General features: G+C 40.7%; 1 protein-coding gene across 2 annotated transcripts in view; it reads right to left on the bottom strand.

Moving 5' to 3' along the window:
- Positions 1-1,031: 1,031 nt before the first annotated feature.
- pparda (peroxisome proliferator-activated receptor delta a) overlaps positions 1,032-17,355 on the bottom strand; it is a 37,895-nt gene continuing 21,571 nt past the window's right edge. The window contains exons 2-8 of one of the 2 annotated variants that reach the window (XM_071537182.1): positions 16,057-16,474; positions 12,865-13,016; positions 11,338-11,476; positions 10,770-10,975; positions 8,029-8,238; positions 4,872-5,115; positions 1,032-4,762 (exon numbers count right to left, since the gene is read on the bottom strand). In XM_071537182.1, the coding sequence (XP_071393283.1) occupies positions 4,515-4,762; positions 4,872-5,115; positions 8,029-8,238; positions 10,770-10,975; positions 11,338-11,476; positions 12,865-13,016; positions 16,057-16,405 (1,548 nt within the window). In that variant the 5' untranslated portion in view covers positions 16,406-16,474 and the 3' untranslated portion in view covers positions 1,032-4,514. Of the gene's footprint in view, positions 4,763-4,871; positions 5,116-8,028; positions 8,239-10,769; positions 10,976-11,337; positions 11,477-12,864; positions 13,017-14,753; positions 14,793-16,056; positions 16,475-17,355 lie in introns of those variants that run through there. The other variant, XM_071537183.1, reaches the window with a different exon arrangement.

The raw sequence follows: 17,355 nt of genomic DNA on the forward strand, positions 1-17,355 counted from the left end.
ATCAACTTTTCGGGATTTTTGCATTTTTGCAATTGTCAGCTCTATAGTTTGGACTGGACCAACTTAATAACTTAAGATAACCTCCAGTTTGCATCTGTACAGGGGTTTTTTATCACGATAGCTATATATTTCTACACAACATAAAATCTTGGCGTAATGTTTCTCCACTTATCCTTTTCACGCAACAGCAAGTCCCATCAGGCATAGCACACGTTTCCCAGGGATCAGTGCCATTGAGCATTTGAAACATTACATTATTCCCACCTACATTTGTATGAAAATAGTATAATCATTTCAAATTATATGGAGTGAAACTATAGCTGAAAAATAAACAATATACAATTGTATTATGGTGCATGGAGTTTTATTTTGAAAATCTTGACCAGAAATCAACACTGGTGAGTCTGTCCACCTTGATGTCACCACATCACATCATGCAGAAGTGAACCTTTTTTCAGAATATTTGCCTTTAGATTTCAGATCTTCCATTGACTAGAGTATCTGGGTAAATCTGGGTAAATCTCTTGGCAGTAACTAGTTTCACTGTGATGTGGTGTATTTCCATGAACAATGTTAATGCTGGTTTAAGTTTTGAGAACGTCTCAGAAAGATTCATTTTTTTTGTTTGTTACAGTGTTTGATTCTTTTATCATGCATCACCTTTTAAAGAAAGGTGTTAAACAAATATAATTACTGGCATCATCACCAAATGCCAAACTATATGCAATCCTTGGTGAATGGGAGCCACTTCATTTTATATAGTTATTTTACTGGTTATTTCAGTAAACATAGAAACACAATGTAGATAAAATATTGGTCGAAACTTTCAATAACGGTAAGTTGCTCAACATCTGTCACTAGTTTTCCCCTCCTGAAGTCCCTGGTGTTGTTGTGCTGAAACATCTGCAGAATGCATTCATGTGGCCAGCCTCTCTCTCTCTCTCTCTCTCACACACACACACACACACACACACACACACAAAGTATTCTTCAACAAAGGAAACATTCTCAGGAAGGAAGCGAGAGGCCCACCTTGATGTCCAACACCTAACATGCATACACACATACACAACAGTACACATAAGGTTGTTTAGAGAGCGAGGGGATCCATGATATATGAAAACATATAAATCATAAATCAAACGGTTTGTTTGGTATTTTGCATTGATAACACCAGTACATTGGAGAGTAAGTAATGACACTGTTTAAAGTTCAAAATTCATGACGTCAGCAGCTGGAAAAGGTAAGGAATTAACAAATATTCTTTATTCAACCATTTATAGGAAATTCTATACACAAGGTAGAAATCCCATTTTTCCACATGAAAGCTGACACCATTGTTTTTTAAACAGTTATTAAATGCAATGAAATAAAATGTATTGCTGCAGCAGATCGTGGAATACTTTAAACCATTTCCTTTTTCCATTTTTATAACAGACCAATCCATTAGTCAAAAACTGAAAAACATTGCTGGTGGAAAACACATTTTTAACACTTTTAAAGATGGTAACGTAATTATACTGGGGTACAGTTCAGTGAAAGAAGAAAAAGTACATTTGTAATTATTGGCAACCTTTTCAAGTAAACAGTGCTGATAATTTTAGTTACAGGGGGGCACCATAGTGACTGAAGCTGAAAGGTAAGGCGACATCATAGGAGCGTAAACAAAGAGTACAGCACCAAATCCCATCTATGTTTAGTAAGATCTGAAGCAGCCAATAAATAATAACTTGACCATGGACACTAAAATGGGGGTGTGTTAGAAATAACTAGGTACATTAGTAACCATTTACAGAGTAAATGAGTTGATTAAGACTAGGTATTTCTTATTTAGGTCAACCATCAGCCTAAATCAAAGCCCAACAGTTTGGCATACCCATCTTTTATCTTTTACCACAATACCTCTCAATTCTTGTGCCAAAATACCACTTTTTGTTGATGCATAGACTGTAATTAAAATGAGGTAATACTTTGCATATCATCACTGGCATATTTGCCATGTAGGAAGTGCCTAATATCATAAGCTGCTTGGTTGATAGACCCATTAGTGAGGAATACTCCTTTCATTCATGACACATTGCATTGGTCCTCCTGCATCCAAGAATTCCTAGTTCTGACTGATAATTGCTGTAGATGCAAGTGGTGGTAGCAATGCAAATTAACTGCTCTATCCATTGACCTTTCTATATTCATCCAAAATGCTTCCTCTAATCCAAAATGTTATACAGATTGGAGAAATCAACAGTGATAGCTTGTCCAAACAAGAATATGTTTTGTTGCCATTACTTGTGTGATGTCAACACAAATCGGTCACCAATTACAGCCACTTACACTCTACAGCACTGAAATTAAGCTGTAGAGCTGTCTCTCCATATGTACAGTGTCAGCTCCACATGGAAGTTTGGACTGGGAGAAGTCAAGGCAGCCACTTTACAAGCGCTCTATGTATTTGTTTTGGTGACTTGACATTGCTGCGATACATTAAGAAATCACACAAAATGGCAATTATTCAATCATTATTTATGATTAGGCTATCAGTCATTAAACATACTGCCAACTTATTTTTTTCAATTAGTTCATAAAATCAATTTGATCATATAAAATGGGTACAGGGTGGAGGAGGCTGACGGAATTAATAAAGTCCAAATGAGCATATTTTACATTTAATTCAGTATTGTAAGCCTAAGGCGTATCATATTGTATTAAAAAAAAGAATCAGTTACTTAGAATTGGCTATTTGTCTCTCCTAAATATTGGTAGTGGCTCTTGGCCTCCATAGGAGAGCGCAATGATCAAATATGAATAAAAGCCCTAAGATGTGAGTTAGCAGTTTGAAAGTTTAGCACCAAGCAAGGAGGAAAATTCACAATTAACCATTCAGAGTTTGGTTTATCAATTGTGCAGACTAGACACAGACTGCACAAATCTGCAGGAGACAAAAAGTTTCACAAATGAAATAAAATACAATGCCTCAATCATTCACAATTAAAAAAAATGAGTAGACATTTATGTAAAATTAGGCAATGACAAATCATAGACGTGACCTTGGGATCAAGAATAACTTCACAGTATTGGAACTCAAAAACCCAAAAGGAATACAAGAATACACAAGAGAAAACACTAATAAAAAGGTACTGAGGTTAGGGAGTTGTATGAGCCAATAAATATGTCCATTGAGAAGTAGAATGAAACTGTAATGATACTTTCTGGTCAGGAATAGGGAAGAGCTTCAATGCTAGTTGGGAAGTATTATTATGATCAAGGCATCTAAGGGTTAACTTTAAGTGCTAAAAAAAAACATATGGTAACTAGAAGGGCTTGGACACTTGATTGGTACACATGACAATGTGATTGATGGTAAGTTTGTTTTGCAGATGGTATTGATGAGCTTTATGATTGGCTGGGCAGTATAGCAAAAGTGACGGCTTTGTGTGGGGCTTAAGAGGTTTGCACAGATAGTTTGTGTCCGTGCTAATAGTTTATTACCTCCGCCAAGGAGGTAATGTTTTCACCTGCGTTTGTCTGTTAGCAGGATATCTCAAACGGACATGGATTTGCACAAAACTTTTTATGAAGGTTGGTTATGGACCAAGGAAGAACTGATTAACTTTTCATGTCGACTGGCCAAAAGGGGGCGTGGTTTTGGGCATGGCATAAAAGGTGGTTGTCAGAAATGGCGGAGGTCTGTGCTCTACTGAGCACATTTTCTAGTTGTATATGTAGGGATCAATCGTAACACAGATCATGATACAAGACAGTCCTCTTATAAGATACCAGCATCTTTCTATGTAACAGTATCCCCCACATTTAACCATCAGTAATGTGATACAAAATCCGGTGACATAAGCCCTGGCTTCCAGGGTTGAGAATTTATTCGACCATTGTATAAAAAAACTCCCACCTCAGTGGAAAGAGGCTACGAAAAAATATATTATAAAAATAGCAACGCTGATCATTCAATGTAAAATAGAAGGGGAGAAAAACAAAGAGTCTCAGCATAATGTCTTAGGTGTGCTGTATATAGCATGTTCTCCTGGAATACCTTTGTAGTGACAACTCGATCAGTTTTAAACTGCAAAAGGCATCTTAAAAGGTAGACTAGTCCTGTCCAGGTAGTGCAATTCCTGGAACATACATCTATTCATTATTGAACAGTCTGCTTCCACTGATTTTGAGCACACACCAAGATATGCATGTCAGTTGGTTAAAAGGGTGTAGTAAGGATATCCGTCCAACTGTTTCAGGATTCCAAATCAACCCCTTAAAATTTTGTTGATCAGAGTGTGGCAAATTGGTATGGGCTGACTGGAGAGCTGAACAGCTCACCATATTGCTTATCTTACCACAATTCTTTCATATGCACAAGTGAAGATTTCAGTTTGATTTGTATAAGAAAATCAAGCCTCACACTCATTGCAAGATGTATCAGAGTAGTGGGTTTTCCATTCTTCATGAATATCCTCCATTGGTATCCGTCTTCCTCTGATTCTGTGAATGATGTGGCTTCAGCCTAGTCAGTACATGTCCTTGTAGATCTCTTGTAGCAGTGGGTGCAGCGAGGTCTCCGACTCTGTCTTCTTGATCTTCTGAACCAGCTGGGCATTCTCAGTCACCAGTTGCCGTAGGTCGGCCATTTTCTGCAGTAGCTTGGGAAAGAGGTACATGGAGTCGGTGTGGTTGGCCTGCAGGTGCTGGTCCAGGGCCTGGAGAATTCCATCCTGGATCTCCTCCACCTGCTTGATGTTCATCAACCCTGGACGGTCTGAGGGACACCGGGAGGAGACAAAGAGGAAAGGGAGTTAGTACCAGCCAAATTTCAGACAGATAACTCTTTGGCAGGACTAGTATATGCCTTACAACAGCTTCCCTACCTCCACAGAGGATGATGGCGGCCACAAAGAGGGCTAAGTCACTGTCATCTAGTTCCAGAGCATTGAACTTGACTGCGAACTCAAACTTGGGCTCCATGATCTCGCTGAAGGGCCGGCGAAGGCTGCGCAGGAACTCCCGGGTCACGAAACCTCGACCATTAGCCACCAGCAGCCCGTCTTTGTTCATCAGAGATGGCAGCATGGCGAAGATGGCCTCATGCACACCATACTTCAGCAGTGTTACCTGGGGGTCCAGAGTGGGGGTCAGAGCTATTTTACAATGTTTATTTCCTTTATTAAAATGAAGGCATATTGCTGTGCCTGACGACAGTTTATTTGCATATGTGAATATACTTGATTCATGGAGCAACACATGTCAGTCCATTTTGATGAACTCATCTAACACAGACCACAGTGATAACATATTTTAATTCTGAGTTTGAGTGGAATTCCTCAAATTTTAAGTTCATGTGACATTGAGGTTACAAGCACAAATTTTGACCCTGTTTTGCCTAGGGAGTCTGACTAGCCAATGGGAATGCTACTCTTTTGACTATCCAATCAGGGAGTGAGTTTTACTATCCAATCAGGGGACAAATGGCTCTGGCACGCTCTAGTCAAACACAAATAAATCTTTTCTAATTGCAAGTGAAGTAGACAGTGTGCGGGAGTCCTTTGTTCTACTACAGTCGGCTCATGGTCTTCTCCTACAGATGTGCAAAAGTTCTGCTCCTTGGTAGAGTCTAAACTTGGCATGTTGCCGAAACATCAGCCTGTTTGTGGTGCCATTAAATCCTACCTCTAAGTGCAGATCTAGGAGTGCTCCTTTTTGTTTTTGTCCATCGACAGTCTATTCTAGACTGGGTTAATAATTTGTCTCCAACTTGTCCACTATAATTTGAAGATCACAAGATTCCCAAGGACATCATTGTGTTTGGTCATGATCCTCTAAGAGTTTGCCCAAGTGGAGACTGGTAAAGAAAACAATACTCTGGATGAGGCTGCAATTGGGACTGAGCTGACTGAATTCCAAATATCAAGCCAAATCAGCCAGCGCTGAGTCCTTGTGTGCGTTTTGGGTGACATGCTGAGAGGAGAACAGCACAGTGAAAAAATGTGCACTTTATGTGCTGACAATGTTTGGATCCATTTACACTTGCAAGTCCTCAGTTTCGGCCATGAATACCATCAAGATGCAGGAAACAAATCAGCTTTAGGATGGGCTGCCTGCCTATCAAAACCACAGCCATCTTACCTGACATCCATAAGGAAGTTTCGGAGAGAAGATGCAACTTTTCCAATTGAGTGAATAGCCTACTTAGGTCTATAACCCATATGAGTGTATTTAGCAACATCATTGTGAGTGATAATACAACGGTTCATGCTGATAGTAATTTATGTTTGTTGTGTTGCTGGAACAGGTTATGCAAAGACTTGCAGCCCTCCAGGAGCAGAAAGTCTAGAAACATTGCCTTCTTTCCTGATTGTGAACTCCATGCCATTTCTTCATTTTAGATTTTTCTTGGTTGTAAAACACTTTGAAACCTTGTTTTGAAAAGTGCTGTATGAATAAAGATAATTACCTCCGCCAAGGAGGTTATGTTTTCGGTGCCATTTGTTTGTTTGTTTGTCTGTTTGTCTGTTAGCAGGATTACGGAAAAACTACTGGCCCGATTTTCATGAAACTTGGTGGGAGGGTGTAGCATGGGCCAAGGAAGAACCCATTACATTTTGGAGCGGATCCGGATCCGACTCACGAACAAGCAATAATAGCATGAACCTTGGCGGAGGTCTGCGCTCTCTGAGTGCCCTTCTAGTTATTATTGTGTTAGAACTACAATCCAAATCTGCATTTATTATTTGCACAGTTTTATATTATGCAGGGGTTGACAATGAGCAACATTTTCCACTGGCTCTCTGGGCCAGTAACTTTCCAAATTCACTGGCCCTTACATTAAAGCCACTGACCCTGAAATAATTTGTTGTTTCGGCATTATTTTAACATCAAACTTATCTTGGATTCACCGGTATGTGGCAACTCTGCAAGGAAAGCTACGTGTTTGCTCCAGCATTACCCTCCATTTGGCTAGCTCGCTACAAACTTTGTATTCAACCTTACTGTCACAACTTTTCCACATTGACTCACTTGTTAGCATATGCAGGCATGGATCTGCATAGTTTGCAGCAGACTTTGCCGTTTTCTTCATCATAGGATTCCCACGTAATTGGTCCAGTCCCAGACGGGAACAGGAGGGCTACTACATTTGTGTACTTTGTAGGCTTGTGGATGCTACTGGCACGCCGGGCCAGTTAAAGGCTTTATCAGCTGGCCCTGGGGTTGTAAACATACTGTTGGGCCACCGGGCCAGTGCTTATGTCGAGCCCTGTTATGTACAGTACCTTTATTTTAATTTTACTACCTCTTTTCTTTTATTACTGATTTCCTTGGCACTGTTACACCAATTGCTGCTGTGGCACCTGAATTTCTCCAAGGGAATCAATAAAGTGCTCTCTTATCTTATCGTAATATTTGGCCATTTCATTTCTTAAATTTATGTAGCCTACCTAGTTATTCATTTATTTGAACAATGTTGATAAGCCTCAGCCTAGGCTACATAGGCTTACCTCAGCCAGTTGTTATATTATTTTATAAAGAAATATAAATAAAGAAATATAAATAAAAAGAATAAAATGGAAATTGTTGAAATGAGTCACTTGACTGGTGTTGTTCAATAAGCCTATAAATTCTGCAACCATCCTCTGCTTAGGTGAAAGATGTGATGTCTTATCTAAATTTTGCAAAAATTAAGTTTGCCCTCTAACCCTAACGTAAGGGTCTAAAGAAGGCAGTTTTTGTTTTTTTTTGACACATTTTTATATATTCTCCGATCGAATAAGTCCTTTGACAGCCAGGGCTGCTCCATGTAACTGGTTCTTGTGCTACAACAGTATTTTCCTAACCTATTCAGACTTGCATCTTCAGCTATATGCTATATGCTTTTGTTTTGTTTTCTGTTTTGAGGGGTTCATTGTTGCATGGTGGGTCTACAAAACAAAGAAAACTGTGGTGGTAACAATGTGAGTCAATGTGCATTGTAAATACCTCTTCCACCAATAAAGACACTTTTAAAAAAGAAATGTTTCAGCATGACCTTACCTGGTCATTGAGGAAGAGGTCAACAAAACCTGGGATGCTCTTGGCGAACTCTGTAAGCTCCCGTACGGTCTCAACTGTGGTGCACTGACATCGATAGAAGACATGGACTCCAATCTCCTTGTTAGGCGGCGTACTGCCATTGATCGGCTGGTTCCACACCAGGCCGTTCTCTGCCTGCCACAGTGAGTCCATGTCATGGATTACAAATGGCTGTGAGAAAGGACGAGAGCTGAGTTGAGGGAGGGTGGGAAAAAGTGAAATGGTGTGTGTTTGTATGTGAATGATGCAACAGAGTGTTAAAGAATAAAACACGAAAAGAAAGGAGGAGTACAGCAATACCAGTGAGGAGAGGAGGAGGGGCTATCAAGAATGTCTAGAAAAGCAGTCAAAGAGAATCAAGTTGTGTCATTTCTGGACTGCCTTTTCACTGCCTATCTAACCTAGTGTCTAATGTTTCAAGCCAACCAGCCATGGCTTGAACCAGGATCCACTAAGTAGCCCAAACACAAAGATACTGCTGGTTGACAAACCAGAGTGGTGGTTATTAGGTGGCACTGACTTGTTGCTCAGTGCCCAGTCCTCTCCATCTTAGACAAAACACAGATAGAGCCTGAGAGGTTTATTATGGGGCTACATGCAGCTGTGCTGCTAAACAGCCTTACAGCCAGCTGTTCATGTTGACTACGAACACAGGTGATGTTTCAGTTCAGCTGGGCTTATTTGTGCTGCCTGCACTTCTTGATATGTCTATTTCAGTGTAGAAAGTACACTTCATAATGTGTTGCCTTGAGTAATGATATAACCTTATTGGTTTGGTCACAGGTATCATTTTACTTTAAAGGAAAAATCCACCATAAAACACTTAAGACCTGTGTACAAGTAGCTTGCATTTTTGGGCCTATTTTGTTGTTTGGTGGTGTATTTTTAGCTCTATGGATGGTATTGTAGGTCGGTCGGTCAGTCAGTTGCTCTGTCCACCACTTTATGGGTCACATGGCCTGCAGGGAGTTAGACTACAGACTCTCAAGCGAGAGACCCAAGTTTGATTCCCGGCAGATATGCTTCCACAAAATTCAACGTCCCGGGGCTGTTAGACTCTTAGTCTTGTTCTTATTCCTGTGGATAACTGGTCAAATGTAGATAACATGGCATCACATCAAGATACGTATTTCCAGTGCAGCTGCAACAGAGTTTAATGTCTGAAAACATCTACGCTAAACATCAGATTTTGGTGTCAGTCCCTCAGAACCGAGTCGACGTTCAACAACCATACAGGGAGAAATCCATCATAGAAGAGGCACAGACATTCATTTCGCCACTGACTGTAGCCTCAATAGACCAGAATGCAATGCAGCCACAAGACATGTGTTTTGCACAAGGGCTGCGACTCACTTTTTAGATAGATACTTCATTGTCCTTCAAGAGGAAATTTGCTTTTACGGTCTGCACATGGAAAACATAAAGGAACAGTCTCACTTGACTGGAAAAACTAGCTCTCATACTCTTACTATGCAATCGCTATTGCTCTCTCCACTGTTGAGGCAAAATGGGTACACCGAAAAAGTAAATTACAACACTTGATCACAAAATAACTGATAGTAAGGATAACAAGGAATGCACTGAACATCACAGACTGAGTATCTAAGGGTGGTGAATTAAATAAAATCACAGTATACCTTCGCTGAAAAAGATATTATATAAAGAAGAGCACTCGCTCTTCTTTATACAATTTTCGTTCAATTACATTTTAATTGTAGTATATCGCATCAGTCATGTTGGTCTGACATTACACACTCATTTGATATTGTACTTGCCATATTATATTTAATATGAACATCATTTCAAAATGTAAAATTCCATAGGGTTGAAACGCTGTCCCTTTCTATGTTAAAGACTCCAGGTGGATAGAAAGTAGAAAGTATGTCATTTGATTGAATTTGGAGACATCAATCATTTTGGAAGACTAAGGGCTGTATTTACTAAGCATTTATGGTGCCATTAATGCAGCTGCGTGCATAAAAAGTGCCAATATTCTTCCGCTAACCTACTGAAATGACCATCCCATCGATTTACTAAACCAAAAACACATCGATTTCACTTCTAATTGCACATGGTATTTAATGCCCAGAAAAAGTATGCCCTAACCTCTCACCCAGAGAAAGCCATGGCTGCTGGGTTATTTATTCAAAGACACAACAGGCAGAAAGGATATCAGTTAGGTGATCTTTTTGAGATACACTCTTTCAAATGTGAGAGGATGACACTCAAAGAAATTATAGCTTGCCAAGTCATATTATATTATCACTGCTTGATGAAGTAAAAAATGAACTAGAAGCTCATGCCATACCCGCATTAATAAAACGTCCGGCAACCCTTTATCTCCTGGGCTCTGGCTCATTCCAGTGAACGGTGGCAGGTACAGTGTGGATCTGCTCTCTCATCTGCACTGTCTGTTGTTTTGAGAGCAATGCTGCAGTGTGTCAGACTACGGTTGTGCCTCAGGTATTCCAATTGGAAAATTGTGACTGACTTGATTTGTATATATGGTCTTAATGAATCAGTTACTAAACTGGAGACAGTTGCGCTCGTTAAGTTTTTGCGAACGGTAGTAATTAATGCGCTTATTAGTAAATACAGCCTTTAGTGTCACGTTTTTCAAACAGTGGATATCTCTTTTTGGAATGAAACACTTCAAATACAGTTCTGTAATGTAATGTGAAGTTTGTGTAATGCATCCATACAGGGCTGGAGCTGGTCTTTCCAGTGAGGATACTGCGGGCCTTCTTCTTGGTCATGTTGAGGTTTTTCAGGTAGGCGTTGTTGACCCGCTTGGCCAAGCTCTTGAGGTCTGGGCCGTTAGGATTAGTCAGTTGGCCTATCTCTCCAGCCAACAGGCCCGCCACCAGCTTTCTCTTCTCCGCCTCTGGCATCCGCCCATACCGGATAGCTGGGGAAGGGGCCAGGGAAAACCTGAGCTTAATGTGTGTAAGATATGAGTAGAACACTGGATAGGGATGTATAACATGGGCTAATTTCTACAAACACTGAACAACAGTTATGGTGAGGAAACATTTTTTTCTCCTCACAATCTTCTCTAAAATCAAAGTTAACAAATGCGATGCTATCTGTGCGACGGGGGATGCCATCCTCCATCCCCGCTCAAATCATCCAGTAGGCCAAAAATAAATGAGGCATTTGCTTAGTAAGTATGCCTGCCAATAAGCCAGAGTAAGAGAAAAATTGTGTGTGTGTGTGTGTGTGTGTGTGTGTGTGTGTGTGTGTGTGCGTCAGTGTGCACGCGTGTTTCACCATCATGGGACATGCCCAGCAGTAGGCACTTTTGGAATCGGCAGTACTGGCACTTATTCCTGCTCTTCTTCTGGATTTTACAGCTGCGCTCACAGCGCTCATACTCCAGCTTCATACGGATGGTCCTCCGGAAAAAACCCTGGACACACAGCAATGTGAAAATAAGTGCAGAGAAGGAGAGGGAAACGCTGACAGAGAAAATGACAAAACAAAATAGTATAACAATAAGCCACAGGAGTCCAGAGAAGGAATTAAGAGGGGCAAAAAAATGGATTATTGGCCAGTCATGTCACTCACCTCCAATATGAGTTTAAGCAAGTCACTCATGTTAAAGTAAGTAAAGAGCCTGATCATTATTGAAAGATCCATGGGAATAACCACCTCTGGCTACAGGTAGCACTGACCTTTGTTATTTAAAGAGTAACTAAACCCCAAGCCTGACATCTGGGCCCATAACCACAAACATTCTGAGAATACTCTCAGAGAGCTCTTAACTTAGCCTAAAACTTCCTAGCAAGGAGTCCTAGGAGTGATTTAGGAAAGTTCTCAGAGCAACTATGAGCAAGGAATAGGCATAAACTTTGATCTTAGTAACGAGGTGTGGTTGAGCCCGTCGCTAGGTATGATGCTCTCTTTTAGACGCTGCCATTGGTTGATCAAAAAAAATCTCCACACGCCTCTTTTACTCATCCAGAATGCACACAAGGAATCACACAATTTACTCTATATTAAAGTATGTTTTAATTTTACTGTCAAATATGAAAATCCCTGTTTAATCAGTAGTTATGATTTTGACAAGACAAAATGTCTTGTCAGACACTCTGAGTCAGTAGACTAGCTCTTGAACCTATTTCACCCTGTCAGCAGTTATAACCCATAACTTATAACTTATATCTAACTGTGCAATACCAATTTTTTGTGCAATAATTCAACTGCAATAATTCAACTGTGCAATACTTAATACTTATTAATTATTTAATTATTTACACTGGTGTATGTATATATTGGGAGTATGATGCATATTGTACAGAATTCTTATTTCTCTTATTTCTATATTATTATTATTATTTTTATTCTCATTGTTATATATTGTAGTATAATGCACATATTTTACATATTTCTTACTTTCGTATTTCTATTTTTCTTATAATTTCTTATAATTTCTCTACGCTTGTATATATTCACTTCTACAATGTGAGCAGCTGCAATGTAACCCAATTTCCCCTCGGGGATCAATAAAGTATTTCTGATTCTGATTCTGATTCTGACAAAATCTTAAGCTTTTAAATTCACCACAGATTTTGGCGGGGTTTGATTCCTCTTTAAACACAAGAAATGGAATGGGCACATGAACTGATTAGAAGTTATCACTGACCTAAAAGAACTTCATTAGTATGGGTTTCAGAGCAGAGTTTTAGTGTCTTCTACTTCTTATGGAAGCAGACTACATCAAGTATTATATCGCACATCAGTAATGGGGCTGAGATGTTCCGATGAATATATTGATCCAGAAATGGAGTGCGGTACCTTGCAGCCCTCGCAGGCGTGTACACCGTAGTGGAAGCCTGAGGCCTTGTCACCACAGATCCTGCACTCTACGTTGATCCCTGCTCCAATCCCATCATCCTTCACCAATAGCAGCTGGTCTGACAGGGAGAGGGGTGATGTCTGGGACACCTCTGGAAGACAGCACAAAGTAGGATGAGGATGCGTGTGTGCGCTGTAAACTGCCACCACTAAGGAAACGGGCTGTTTTGTACATACAGGTAAAAAAACGTAAAGCACATTTTATCGTTGAATATAAGGTAAACATGATGTAAAGCACAAATGTAAACGATGCTTTCATTTACGTTTTTATACCTCTGCATTGATGTGCATGCAGCATGTTGTTGAAGACACGTACACAGGGTGCCAGTGTTTAAAAAAAAAAACGTACTGCACCAAAACGAAACATAAAAGAAAGGGACAGGAAGCAGACGTGACGACAATCCCCGGTAAAAAACGAATGCGACTATAGCAATGCAGCTGGAGGAATGGGGTGTGTTGGAACAGTTGGAGCTTGAAGTGTTGGATGCTGGTATGATCGCCCAGATGATCAACCAATCAGAGTGCGCAAGACTTGACGCAAAGTTGAGATTCTTGGGCAGGTACGCGACACCTACCCAGAGACCCTTTTAGAGCTGCAACGATTAATCGATTAATCGATTAGTTGTCAACTATTAAATTAATCGCCAACTATTTTGATAATCGATTAATCGGTCTGAGTCATTTTTTAAGAAAAAGAAGTCAAAATTCTCTAATTCCAGCTTCTTAAATGTGAATATTTTCTGGTTTCTTTACTCCTCTATGATAGTAAACTGAATATCTTTGGGTTGTGGACAAAACAAGATATTTGAGGACATCATCTTGGGCTTTGGGAAACACTGATCCACATTTTGCACCATTTTCTGACATTTTATAGACCAAACTAATCGATTAATCGAGAAAATAATCGACAGATTAATCGACAATGAAAATAATCGTTAGTTGCAGCCCTAGACCCTTTTCAACCCCAAATACGCATCAAATACTGTCAGTTTAAGTGCAGAGACGCTATTTTCATTAAAGTATAAAATGTGCATAACACAGGTTTGCTGAGTGTGCACTGAAAGCAGTAGGGTTGTGATGTAACATGTGTGTGCTTCGATCAGTGTGTATGTCAGGGCCAGAGAGTGCAGGCTCAGTGATCTGATTAGCCCTGCTAAGTTCTGGCCCTGCTACCATTGGAGGGTACTCCGCCTTCCCAGCAGAGCCTAAGAGGTATGCTGAGAATGCCAGAGGTTGGAGACCCCGCAGACTTAGACCCAACGCTGAGAAAGGACAATCCGATTTCAGGCTTAAGCATAGCAGGGCTCTTCTGTCTGCTCTGTTTCTAGAGTAGGCCCCATTGCATGTGCAGCTTGGCAAGGCTAGTATTAGTAAGACTAGTAGTGAGACTAGTGATAGGATAATATTGTCTTAGGTATTGATAATACAGAAATGTATTGATGAATTCTATTCAGTAATTTCATGCCTGCAAATGCAATGGGTTCTCTGTGTACAAGTAATGTTAGAGGTGAGAGAGCACGTGAATTTACGTTGGGCTTGTTCTTTGACATTGTATAACTGTTATTTGAGCACCTCTCTTTACTTCAAAATTACAAAGTACTCTTCATATAAATAGGAATTTAGTGGCAAAGAAAATAGCAGACTATGGATTGATGGCAAAGTTTTCTGAAAAAGTTTTGTGGAGATGAGAGCTATCTTGAGATATGGTAATCATGAAAAGTCGTGATTACTGCATTCCATTTAAAAGTTTACTCCTGCTGTGTCTAACTTAGTAACAAACTGCTCTAAACCACTGCTCTAAACAGCAAATGGAAATCGTAACCAATCACAGACATATCCGTTGAGCTTGCTGAGTGCACTGGCGAATCAGAGGCATTCACATTACATGACCAATCCCGAGCTGTGCTGCTGAACCTGCACAAGCATCTTTTAAGAGGTGTGAATTTCTCCTCTGTTTGTGGTAGCCTCCAGAGCAATTTGAGAGGTAGGCCTCGATTAAAATGAGTAATGTTTTGGCGGTCCTTGGCTGTTTCCTTTTGCCATAGGGGACAGTGGCCAATATGGTTGTAACCCCCAAACTTGCTCTAATGTATTATATCCCATATTTGTACTTTTCTATCTTTGTAAGATTTTGTAATTCCTTTGACTCTAATGGACATGTATTATGTTATTTTGCAATAGGTCTCTTATTTTGCATATGCCTAATATTGAAAGTCAATTAGCATCTATTGTGCATTTGTGGTAATAGCCTAATCTCTTTAGCACTGTACTGTGATGGCTACTGATAAACTAAGCCTTATGCCTTTGTATATAGAGATTTTTTTATAAATATAAATGATTATGTATCTGGTCACACTGTATGTAGCTGGTCACACTGGGGGAGGTGGCAGAGGAAAGACTGCTGGCAAAACTGCTGTGGATTATGGACAACACCTCCCCCCCCCCTCCATGACATGACAGCCAGGCAAAAGAGCAGCTTTAGTAACAGACTAATTCAACCCCGGTGTGTACAGGAGCGACACAGGAGATCATTCCTGCCAGGTGCCATCAGTACAATTCATCTCTACAATTCATCTGCCTTTGCCAGGCCTGGTGACATTAAACTGTCTGTGGACTAACTTTTATTATTTTTAACTTGTCAAGTATTTATATCTTTATTTATTCATTTAGTCGCTTGCTTTTTAGCCAACATAGCCTCTTGTGTTCTTATCTGTTGTGTTTTAATGTATTTTGTCATCTGTGTGTCTTGGCTGCTACGACCACTCAATTTCCCTTCTGGGATCAATAAAGTTTTCTATCTATCTATCTATCTATCTATCTATGAATTTAGCTCACTACCTTAGGTGCGCCTGTTGGGCCATGTGACCTAAATGAGGAGTCTCCTTCGGAAGAACCTCTCCTCATTGGTCTGTCCCTCTTTACCTTGTTCTATTTATTCTGGGATGTTTTGTGGTTGTTTCATGTTTGCCTAATGAAGGTCTTATTGAATGAGACGTCACATTAAAGTATGCAGGGGCAGACAGTGTGCGGGACTATATTTCTTTCTCAGTATCTACCTTCTTGTTTTTTGTCCAACGCACCAGTCAAATACCAATCTCCCAATCAATCTTAATCCCACCCGAGTACTCTCACCTGTATAGCTGCTGGAGGGGGCGGGGCTATCTTTATTGGACGTACTGCTCGTCCCCTTCGACTCCTCCCCTGACTGCAGCATTGCAGCCTCATCCTCCTCGCCGTGTGAATCCATGTCCCCGGGAGCCGACCCTTCTCCATCAAGGGACACCTCCTCTTCTCCTTCTCCCTCTGGCTCTCCTTGCATCTGCCCCTTCATGGGAGGAGACCCCTGTCGCCCCCCTTCACCATCAACCTCCCCCATGGGGGATGTACTCCCTTTCTTTCGGACCCCTCTTCCCCGTACTGGATGCTGCCTGTGTGGCTCCAGCTGGGGTTCCTGGCTCTGGCCGCCCCGAGCGGCCTCCATACCACTGCGTCTCTTGCTTCTCCAGCCCCGCCACTCAGCCCCCTCCAGTCATGGCAACCACATTCCAGCCTGGATGAGGAAGAGAGAGGAGCAAGTTACCTCTACTATTCAATGGTATTCATTTTCCAGTTCATAGCACTTCAGTTAATTTCAGTTCAGTCCAAAAAAACATGTAAAGATGAGAACATTCCTGTGGAAAAATAACTTACAGGAAAGCTAATCCTTTTGATATGGAAGTCACAGAATGCCAGTCTCTTCTCATACTTCTCCAATTTAGCTGATGCTATGAATTCACAGTTCACATCTAGATCTCTGAACCTTGTAATCACAAACTGGAGAGCTCCAAGTTACTTCATCCAAACAACTACGTTGACATAATCCACTAAAAAAAACAAATCCTATTATAAGTAAAAAGAAATACATTCATCCCACATGCCTTTTGTTGAACCTTTCAAAGGATGAAAGGCTCTGAGTTGGGTAACAGACATAAGACAAGTGGACATAAGAAGTGGATCTGACATGTCTCATTCAAAAGTGACCACAGACAGCTGTGCGAGTGAGCCTGGCCCACTTACCGTTTCTATTACAGAGAGAGCAATGCCCATCCCTTCAAAATGAGCTACATATGGCCCTGGTTAAAGTCTAGGATATCTGAAGTTATCTCACTACAAATGAGAACCAGCTCTTACACAAAATATCACTGTGATTGATCTGTCATTACGCTAATCGGCAATAGAGCAAGAGAGAATTTCTTCCCGTTAGCGTACAGCTGCTTCAGACTATACAAGCAGCTAAGCAGCTGTGAAGGCTTGAGGAAGCTTCAGAAGAGGCAGCTTGGTGTCTGGCTTATGTTGCTGGGAATGTCTTGGTTTTGTCTGTACTGCTGCTGCTCCCAGCCAAACTCTGCTAGAGATCAGCTGACACCATTGACCTTTCCCCACATTCCCCAC

The sequence above is a fragment of the Centroberyx affinis genome, unplaced genomic scaffold (genome assembly GCF_046629955.1).
Source record: "Centroberyx affinis isolate AG114_WGS23_722 - 3 ecotype Tasmania unplaced genomic scaffold, CSIRO-AGI_Caff_v1 ptg002987l_1, whole genome shotgun sequence".
NCBI classification, from domain to species: domain Eukaryota; kingdom Metazoa; phylum Chordata; class Actinopteri; order Beryciformes; family Berycidae; genus Centroberyx; species Centroberyx affinis.